At 42.6% G+C, this 10,967-nt stretch overlaps 1 protein-coding gene across 1 annotated transcript; it reads left to right on the top strand.

The window, feature by feature from the left end:
- The first annotated feature begins 972 nt into the window (after positions 1-972).
- On the top strand, positions 973-10,751 carry ercc4 (excision repair cross-complementation group 4). Its single transcript, XM_084938166.1, has 10 exons — positions 973-1,298; positions 2,888-3,068; positions 5,394-5,589; positions 5,700-5,907; positions 6,475-6,655; positions 6,767-6,898; positions 7,014-7,118; positions 8,377-9,043; positions 9,133-9,245; positions 9,360-10,751. Exons 1-10 carry the CDS (start codon positions 1,122-1,124, stop codon positions 10,097-10,099), a joined length of 2,700 nt encoding a protein of 899 aa, XP_084794292.1. The 5' UTR covers positions 973-1,121; the 3' UTR covers positions 10,100-10,751.
- The last annotated feature ends 216 nt before the right edge of the window (positions 10,752-10,967 follow it).

Below are 10,967 nucleotides of genomic sequence, written 5' to 3'. Positions count from 1 at the left end.
AATTTGAGAACTAACTAAGAGAACTGACTAAGATCATATCACTCATCCTTTACTTACCGACACCATTAATACCATCCTTTAGTGATAGAACAGTCACTGAAACGTGGGTTTTAATTAGTGCTTAGTTAATGTTTGCAACAGCTCTTTATCGTTAATTTATTCAAAATCTGAATATTGGAAGATATTCTGTTTCCTGATGGAAAAGACAGAGAGTTAACAAACATGTAAGTTTTCTGTATCATATCAATGATAAGCTTATAAATAACTTAACCTTATCATTAATCAAATACAACAGAACAGAGGAGAAAGAAAGAAAAGACCTGCAGAGATAATTCACAACGACTCCCTCGGAGTAGGTACATCGCAGTGTGAAAATCAAGGTGGCTAAATTAAAGCCTGAAGTCTCACAGGTATAAATGAGCATGTCTCCCTGAGTATAGCGGTGGTTGGCTTAGTATTATCCTGTGGGCAAAGATCCTTTTTGGTCCCCTCTGCCTTCTCCTTAACAGAGACATGAGAGCTGGCACAACAGAGCTTTTTAAAGCCCATCCACCAGGTTTTGTTATGTAAGCACATTGCAGCTCTGTGTGTGTTAGTCGATTACAGGAATAATCAACCGCCAAATGCATTACAACTGCCACTAAAACAGCAATTGGTGATGACCAACACAAAAAAGCCAGACATTTTTTGCTTTATGTAGACTAATAAATAAGTTTAAATCTATGTGCTACATGTGCCAAACATCATGATATGTTTACCGAGAGCGAGAGAGAGTTATCCCTATAAAAACTTGCATTTAGAAATGTAAATACTTTTGTGCAAATTGGTACGTAACTCTAAATCACACTGAGAGTCTCTCTGAACGGTCATCACTGCCTTTTTTATTGCATCACATTATCCTGATGATACCTGCTATAAACCTCCCTTTCACTAGATGGCGCTCTTGCCCGTAAACGTCACGTTTGCACTGACGTTTGTTTCCGCGTCACCGGAAATGCTGCTTCAAAACATTTCAATGGCTGTCTTGCAGTGACTTCGACCGCTTTGGGCAAATAGTTAGCTCTGAAAGTCGGGGATAATTTACTTACCTCCGCGCTTTGGGGACTTTTTTAAGCTCAGACATGGCGGGGCCGCTGCTGGAGTTTGAGACCGAGATGTTCCTGAGTCTCTTCGGCAGTGACGGGCTGCTAGTAACGGCTGAAGGCTTGGGGATAGACCGAATCCTACTGCAGTTCTTGCGGGTTTACTCGGAACCGGGCAGCCTGGTTCTTCTGCTCAACACAACCACACCAGAACAGGTTAGGAGAGGCTGGATTAGCTAGAGGCACAGCTCATATGATTATCTCACACTTTACCCGGTGCGAGGTGATGTGCCCCAGCAAACTGACTTAACAGTGCCTTAACATAAACCATACATTTAAAAAAAAAAAAATAAAGAAAAAGAAAGAAAGAAAATGTTAGAAGTTAGAATTTGGAAGGGGCCACTTTTTTTGTCCATAGACATGGTGGCTAAAATAGATGAAGATAAAAGAGATGTGCACCTGCTGACAATTTTGGCGCCATCTCGGTTTCATACATTATTTCAGATGAAATTGTTGATACATTTTTGATATATAAAGAATTTAATATAGTTTATTTTTTTCATCTGAAACTTGTTATAGAATCCCCTCTGTGATGGAGCTCGTCTAAGAAAGATAATTTTAATAACAGTAACGTTAACTGTGCAAGTGGCACTGCATGAGGAAATCAGTAGTATCGTGCATGAGGACAGCGAGAAAGCAGTGAGGTGTGAAAACCCCGTCTTTTTTTATTGCAATGGTGATGGACAGATTGACAGATGAAGTCAGGCTGGAGTGTCTTTGGACACACGACATTACGATCTGTAGTGGGAGCAGGTGGAAGAAAGTCTAGAGAGGAGATGAAGTAAAGACAGAATATATTTGTGTGAATGAGAGGGAGACGGGTGTAGCAATGACGCTGCAAGGATTAGAGGTAGTGAATGTACCTGGGGTTGACCATTTAAAGCAACAGATGGTGAAGCAGAGAGTGTCAGGGTGATTTGTGACAGAAGGATAACCGCAAGAGTGTCAGGGAGGGTATGCAAGGTGGTAGTCAGACCTGCTATGATTTGTGGTTTGGAGATGGGGCACTGACAAGAACGCAGGAGGCCGAGCTAGAGGTGGCAGAGATGAAGATGCTCTGATTTTTACTGGGAGTGATGAAGATGGACAGGTTTCGAAATGAGTACTTCAGCTCAAGTTGAGCAGTTTGGGTTAGAAATTTAAAAGGGAAAGGTTGAAAGAGTTTGGACATGTGCAGAGGAGGTATAGTGGTTATACTGGACAAAAGATGTTGAATATAGAGCTGGAGGCAGGAGGAAAAGAAGAAGACGTCAGAGGAGGTTCATGGGTGTAGTGAAGGAGGACATGGAGAGGGCTTGCGTGACAGAGGAGAATGTTGGGGATAGGGTGAGATGGAGGCACATGATCCTCCCGAAAAGGAACAGCTGAAACAGGAAGTATTGCATTTTAAAACACAATTACGAAGTGGTTCAGTTGGTATAAAACCACACATTAAAGATAGAAGTGTAAATGTCCTTACATCAGTTACTACATAAACACTTGCATACACACATTAGAAGAGCAGGAGCCAAAAATAATGGGTGAAAGACTAAGGAATAATTATTCTGGAAAAAACTTATTCAGCCAACCTGACAGGCTGAGGACTACAACCTCAGAAGCGTGATCGCCTCATTATTAAAATAATAGTTAGAAGACCCTTTTCAGATAATTGGAGAGGCTGACCGCTGAATTTTACCTCATGTTTGTGTGGAACATAGCATACAGCTTTAACCAAAAGCTTGCTTCTTTTCATCCTGTCTTCTCAGGAATATTTCACAGAGCAGTTGCGAGTGGAGGGTGTGACCCACCTGCCCAGGACGGTGACCAGTGATGTCCAGAGCACTGAGCGTTACAATGTTTACACCGAGGGAGGGGTGCTGTTTGTCACCAGCAGAATCCTGGTGGTGGACTTCCTCACAGACCGCATCCCTGCTCATCTAATAACAGGTCAGACTTGTACATAGCTAAATTCATATGAGAACATTTTATTCACAGCCGTATTTATCACTAGCAGTCCAAATTGGATTGCAATACTTGTTTGAGTTCTTGTAGTTGCAACATATGGTTATATGGAATGCATTTGAGTTATCAGTAGAATTCAGTGGCAGCAGGTTGACTGAATGACATATAGTTAAACTAAACTCCTTCATGCAAAGGTTAGTCACTCCTAACAGCTAACTTTGGCCTTTCCCATGTAATGTTTTCTTGCATGCTGCTTTGTTACTTTGCAGCCGTTGCAGTCTTATGAGTTTCATGATGTCATTCAGCTCATTTGAGTTTCTTGCACTATTGTGGACTGCATTTGGCAACTGTAGTCTTGGCTCTGCTCCGGAGAGTCACTCTGAGCGGGTAGAGAATAGGCTGCAGTCTAAGGCTCGGAAGTTGGAGTCCATTCACAGGATGTGGAAGTTGGTGGACAGACAGCTGATGTTGTTATTGTGACGCAGTGTATTATTGTTATACTGTCAAGTATTTATAGTATTATTTATTAACTGCTGAAGAAGTTTGAAAACATGCTCTGGCATACACATCCACCTCTAAACTACTGCCACAGTTACAATCTATTTCTGTGGGAAAATAATAATAAGAGAAATATTTTATTTATCTCTATGTGGGTAAGTTATTGTGTTACAGTGCCTCAAATATGACAAAAACAACTTATCTCCAAAAAATAAATATGGCTCTTAAAGGGGAAAAAAATTACACTTAAAAATGAGAGCAGTTAAAGCGAACAGCTTAATCAAAAATCGAAATGTGATACAGTAAGGAGATTAAACAGGTGTTGTGGTTTAAGTAGATAAAGATGTTAGAGAACGCCTTCATCTACATGCGCATTTCACTATATCTACAGTCACTAGGATGACCTCTGTGTGAGCTAAAGGAGGAATCCAAACAGTGTGTTGATCTAAACTGGATTCAGACAACAACAACGATGTTGTTTGAATGATATGGATGCACTCCAGCAATGGATGACATCACTTTTCTATCACAACTTGTGCAGTCCCTTCACGTTTCTTCTTACCTGTCAGATTAACGTCTCTACCTAAACCAGTGGTAACCAAACTTTTTTTGCTGGGCCCCCCTTTGTTTTACAAGAAAAATGTTCAATGAGATGAACTGCAGAATGGCAGATAGAGACAAAATACTGTTACTGTTAATCTTACTATCTTCAGGTTTTACACGCTTACATAAACACAGGCAGTTGCTGTCCCTCCATTTAGAAAGGCAGAGGCGTCACGGTGTGATTATTTTATGTGTAGTTGTTTTTTTTTCCTGTGTAATAATATTCAACATAGCTGTCAATACATTTTTCAAAAAATGCCTCTCTGTGCAAAATGGGTTTAAAAACATAAACAACTGTAGGATACTGTTTGTCCGTGATTTGAACCGGGGAACAAATCGTGGCAGGATCAGCCTGATATTATTTGTATCCCGCTGTAACTTTACTGTATAAAGAGCTAACATCTCCAAAATGTCAGGAGTAGTTAGTCATTACAACAAGTGTTTGTGAACTAAAAATCAAGAATGTGGGATACTGTTTGTCGGTGATTTGGACAGCCCAGCGTGTGCTCCCGACGCAAGGGAAGCTAATTCTGTTGCAGAGATCTACCTCGGCACTTGTGCAGGTGAAGCCAAAAGGAAGATATGCTTCACCATGTTTTCTAGTATTTGGCTTGGAATGAAGTTGGTTTGGAAACATATTTGGCGATGCTTCATCTCCTGCTTTGCGTTTGTGTGGGAACCCCGTCAAAAACCTGTCAATGATGCTAGCAGTGTCCAAGCATTCTTTTTTGTTTCATACTGCGCCCCCCCTGCAATGGCCCAGCGGGCCCCACACTTTGGGAACCTCTGACCTAAACTGTCCTGAAGCCATGCACGCTCACACTGGTATCCAGGAAGTGAGAGCGGTAACAGCTCAATGCAATCCTGCTTAAAGTGCATCTAACTACACTCAGTCATTCAGCTCCCTCCCCCTCTGGTGAACCACTCATTCGCTGGAACAGCTCCAGCACTGAAACACTGTTGTTTGCTCTGTAGCTGCTCCAGGATTACAGGCCTCACTCAGTAGAACAGTCAGCTCCATTAGTTGGTCTGTGAAGAAAACCAACTTGGAAAACTTGACTTTAGCCATTTCAGTTTTGCATAAACCACAATGAGCACGAAAAATCAAACTTATCAGGTGACAAAGTCACAAAAAATCAAACAACTAACAGCCAGCTGATATATTATTCAGGCTCTACCTTCACTGTCTATTTCTTCCGCTCCCTTTAGGCATTCTGGTTTATCGTGCCCATAAAATCATTGAGTCATGCCAGGAGGCCTTCATCCTGCGACTGTTCAGACAAAAGAATAAGACAGGCTTCATTAAGGCCTTCACTGACAAGGCCACGGCTTTCTCCTCGGGCTTCTGCCAAGTGGAGCGTGTAATGAGAAACCTCTTTGTCAAGAAGCTCTACTTGTGGCCCAGGTACTGTCAAACTACTTCACTGTAGATGTTTTGTCTTGTGTATTTCGTTGTTGTAGTAACATTTATAATACTTCTTTTACTACTTTCTTTTTTTTAACCTTTGCACTCAGGTTTCAAGCATCAGTGAACACAGCGTTGGACAGGCACAAACCAGAAGTGGTGGAGCTTCACGTGTCCTTAACTCCAGCTATGAGGGCCATCCAGAGCTCCATCCTGGACATCATGACCGCCTGTTTAAAGGAGCTGAAACGCTACAACCCCACTCTAGAGGCTGAGGACCTCTCACTGGAGAACACGCTGGGGAATTCTTTTGAAAAGGTTTCACAGTGTGTTACTAACATATACGACACATTTAAGCTGCCTTGACAAATTTTACCTCAGTGCGTGAAAACACTTTTGATTAAACTATTAAAGGAGGATTTTTTTGTTTTTTAAGAAGGCTTATGGTAATTGGACCGAGAAAAAAGCAGGTTGAGATGAGCCTCTTTAATTTGCATGTTAAATGTTATTACAGCGTTTATAAGAACCCAGTTTCTAAAAGAAAATTCAGGACACTGCAAAATGATTTGCAATCCATTTAAACCCTCTTAAATTTAAATTGAAAATAGTACAAATACAGTATGATCCCACAACTAATTAGGTCAATTGGCAACAGGTCAGTGGCATGATTGGATATGGAAAGAGCATCCGAGCGAGGCCGTGAGAGGTAAAGATGTTCACTGTTCTGTGAGGAACTGCGAGTTCTTTTATAATGAATGGTGCCGCGTCCTGCATGCTGAATAAGCTGGAGCACATCTGTGTGACTTCTCCTGCTAGAAGAGTTAGAAAAATACACCTCTGGTTGTAGGTGAGTTCAATTGTATGCTTTGCCGTACTCCCATTCAGACTATCCGTCACTATCTGGACCCCTTGTGGCATCAGCTGGGAGCAAAGACCAAAGCACTGGTTCAGGATCTGAAGGTGCTGAGAGTCCTCCTGCTCTACCTCACCCAGTACGACTGTGTCACCTTCCTCAATCTCCTTGAGTCATTGCACTCCAGCCAAAAGATCTTTGGCTCTAATTCGGGTAAACTACATTTATTTGACTGCCCTTAAATGCCAGATTGGAGGCCATTAAGAGTTTAAAATGTCTAAATTAATTGTAATTCTTTGCATTCAACCTCGCTCTTACCATCAGGTTGGCTCTTCCTGGACTCCAGTACATCCATGTTTGTGAACGCCAGGAGCAGAGTCTACCGTATTCCCGAGAGCAAAAAGAAACTTAAAGTGGGAGCAGAGGCAGAGAAACAGAAGCCATCCTCTGCCTCAGGTAACTGTGTAGTTGGCCAATCTCTGATACGGTGATATCAGAGTAGATATCCACAGAACTTGTCTGTGTATTCATGTTGGCATGACTAACTGCTCTGTCTGTGTGTGGGTTTCAGAGGTGAAGCGGGAGCTGGTGCTGGAGAAGAGCCCAAAGTGGGAGGCTCTGACTGAGGTCCTGGAGGAGATTGAGAGGGAGAACAAGAGCTCTCAGCATGAGCCAGGTTAGATCTCAGTGATGTTCAACTGTTACAATGTCATCATGAATGAGTCTGAAAATGATTTTCTATAATACGATCTGATTTTTAAAAGTCATTTGTAAAGATCTAAAGATTTGTAAATTTTAGCTCACAGTTAAACTCCTCATTTGAAATCTAGACTGCCAAAAAAAGCAACACTTTGGAAACACATCAAAGCTCAATGGGGCAAAAAAATCATGCTTGAAATCTATACTGATACAAATTGGCTAATATGTTAAGAATGAAAGGATGCCATCGTTTGATGGAAATGTAAATTATCAGCCTACAGAGGGCAGAATTCAAACAAACCCTGAAAATCAAATGATGTTGCAGGCTAATGCAATCTGCTGAAATTGTATCGGAGCAACTCAAAATAGTACTCAGTAGTTTATATTGCCTCCACTTTCCAGTGGACCTGCCAATTCTGGTATTCTATGGCAAGTGCCAGGCAGTGACACAGAGCCCACTAAAGGATGCCCTTAAGCTACATTTCGTAGCTCTGGCAGTTCTCCTCCTGTTTCTCCTTGCACAAAGGAGCAGATAATGGTCCTGCTGATGGGTTAAGGACCTTCTACGGCCCTGTCCAGCTCTCCTCCAGTAAGACTCCTGGAATCTCTTCCATGATCTTGAAACTGATTAACAACCCCCTCTGCTAATAAACTGAGCAGATCAATATCCCAGAAGTTTAACTCACTCAGTGCTATATTAAAAAGTGTTCCTCTTATTTTTATTTATTTATTTATTTATTTTTAGCAGCAAGAAAAGCATGAGCCACAGCTGGCATTTTACAAAGTCATCCTCGGGGTGGGCTGATTTGTCCTGCTTCACTGTGTTGTGGTGTTGCTTTGAAGCTGCACAGTACTTGACAGTACACCTGTACGCACTGAGGAAAAGTAGTCCACCAGAATTTGGGTCAATTGCAGAATATAGAGTAGGCCTCTTTATCCCCCGTGGACCCACTGGCTTTTGAAGCAGGAAAATCTTTGGCCCCAGTGTTAGGATTCTGTGTGAGCTCACTTTAGGTGCACCACGGCCTAAATATGCTGTCTTGGTGGCGTGGAAAGCACCTGTCAATCAATCAAAAAATCAAAAAAGCTTCTCTTTTCATTGTCAATTTACATTAAAGTAGTTTTTAGTCTTTCAGGGGAATTTTTTTTCCAAATCCTTACATTTTTACATTATAATCTGACAAACTCTCTGTAAAGATCTATCTTTCTCTAACTGCCTTATGTTCCTCCCTCAGGTCGAGTCCTGATTTGTGCCAGTGATGACCGGACCTGTGCTCAGCTGCAGCAGTACATCAAGCACGGCTCCGACTGGCTGCTCAACCGGCTCTACCACCGCACGATTGGGAAACGGGACTCTGCTGCACTGGGCGCCTTAGAACTGGATTTGGAAAAAAAGGGAAAGGGTCCGGTCAGAAAAGGAACGAAGGGAAAGCAACCTGCGCAGAAAAAAAATGCAAAGACGACAAAAGGCAAAAGCAGACCGTCCTTGACTCTGACCCAGATGGTGGGGAAGGAGGAGACAGGCGAAGCGGCAGTCATGGGCAGCAGCGGAGATGAGGATGAACTGACGGATGAAGACGGAGGCGAGGAAGAGCAGCTCAAGCTAGACTTGCCATCAGATGCTTATTACGGCGTCCTGAAGGAACCGCTGACTGTCATTCACCCGCTGAAAGGCTGCACCGATCCCCACAGTTTGACCCGGGTTCTCCATGAGGTGGAGCCCAGCTTTGTGGTGCTTTACGATGCAGAGCTGAGTTTTGTGCGCCAGCTTGAGATCTACAAAGCTAACCGGCCTGGAAAGCAACTTAGGGTGTACTTCCTCATCTATGGTGGCTCGACCGAAGAACAGAAGTACCTGACAGCTCTGTCTAAGGAAAAGAAGGCTTTTGAACACCTCATCAGGTCAGAGCTGTTTCTCTCCCGTTAGCCACATTAGGTGTATTTTGTTGAGGGTCATTTGCTCACCATTTCTTGTATTTGTTCTTGTTTAGGGAAAAAGCTACTATGGTGATCCCAGAGGAGAGAGAAGGGCGAGAAGACACCAACCTAGACCTTGCTAGGAATCTAGATCCCGCCAATGCCACCACCAGCACCCGCAAAGCAGGCAAGTCTCTGTTGTTATGCATTTTTGATTTTTCTCTCCTTTGTGTGCTAAATCGTCTTCACTATGCATTGGACCAGTTTGTGTTTTTATATCCGTTTTCTGTCCAATAACCAGGTGGCCAGGAGCAGCCCACAGAGCCCTCACGAGTCATTGTGGACATGCGCGAGTTCCGGAGTGAGCTGCCATCCTTGCTCCACCGTCGCGGACTGGACATCGAGCCGGTCACCCTTGAAGTAGGCGACTACATTCTGACGCCGGACGCATGCGTCGAGCGCAAAAGCGTCAGCGACCTGATCGGCTCGCTTCAGAGCGGCCGCCTCTACACCCAGTGCCTCTCGATGACCCGCTACTACAAGAAACCTGTGCTGCTCATCGAGTTTGACCCAGCTAAGCCATTTTCCCTAACGGCCCGCTCGGATTTCCGTCACGAGATTTCATCAAATGATGTTTCTTCAAAGCTCACCTTGCTTACGTTACACTTCCCCCGGCTACGTATACTGTGGTGCCCCTCCCCGCACGCCACAGCAGAGCTCTTCCTGGAACTAAAGCGAGGCCAGCCCGAACCTGACGCCACAGCAGCTCAGGCGGTAACGGCCGAGTCAGACACTGTGGCTGAATCGGCAGACCTCTACAATCCTGGACCTTATGACTTCCTGATGAAAATGCCTGGGGTCAACACAAAAAACTACAGGGCTCTTATAAAAAACGCAGACAGCTTGGCCGACTTAGCCAAAATCAGCCAGGACAAGTTAGCGGAAATACTCGGAAACGCTAACAATGCCAAGCTGCTGTACGAGTTCCTGCATAATGTAGTTAATGTCCCTGCTCCCATACAGAAGACCAAACAGACATGACGAGCAGACTATATGGATATAGGAAGATTTTACCACTGTGATTAAATTATTGCAGTAAGAGTATTTGACATATTCGGATACAAAATTAACTTTTTAAAAAAATGCAGATGTTACGTTTAGATACACAGTTTTTGTAAAACTGTGTGACTTTTATCGTTTTTCTGTTTTTATATTGTCGAAGAATAAAATCTGTCTTTTTATAATTAATAAAAAACTGTTATTTAACTTTTAAAAAAAATAAAATGCACTTAATTTATTTTAAGCAAACCTTTAACGTGATTTTTTTCTTCCTTTGAGAGGAATGATAGAGTGAATTGTTAGTAATAATATATACATAACATACTGTTACAGTGGGGGATGCTCATATTTAATACAGCAAACATTTATTTAAAATGATATCAGTATATGTACAAGTAACCCCTCTATGCTAAATGCTGTTGGCTCTGTGTCATGTGAGTGATCAGAACTCAGGGACATGACTCTTTGAGCACAGATGCCCCACCCAATAGTTTATACACTTTCTGCTTGTGAGGGGCAGGAATCAGAATAAAGCTGGTTTTCCACGACAATGGGGCCATTCTAAATCATGTACAGTGATAATTATCTTGTGCCCATGACTTGTTTATTAAAAAAATATCACAATGTGCTCTTCAGATCTGATTTCAGCTCTTCACAGTGCAGGTCTACACTGTGGAAAGTTATGCAACATATTCAAAACATACCAAAGGACTAAAGTCACGTTTTATGTTTGTTTTTTTTCTTTTTCTTTTTGTTCGTTTTGCTCTTGTTGACATACGTTTCCATTACGTATCCATTATATTGCAATCGTCTGTACTTTGAAGGAGAAATTCCGGTTTTTAAGGAGTGA

Source organism: Perissodus microlepis, chromosome 8 (genome assembly GCF_051167445.1).
Source record: "Perissodus microlepis isolate ML-2025 ecotype Zambia chromosome 8, ASM5116744v1, whole genome shotgun sequence".
Taxonomy (NCBI): Eukaryota; Metazoa; Chordata; class Actinopteri; order Cichliformes; family Cichlidae; genus Perissodus; species Perissodus microlepis.
The sequence above is the reverse complement of the archived record's forward strand: the minus strand, read 5'-3'. Positions and strand labels throughout refer to the sequence as shown.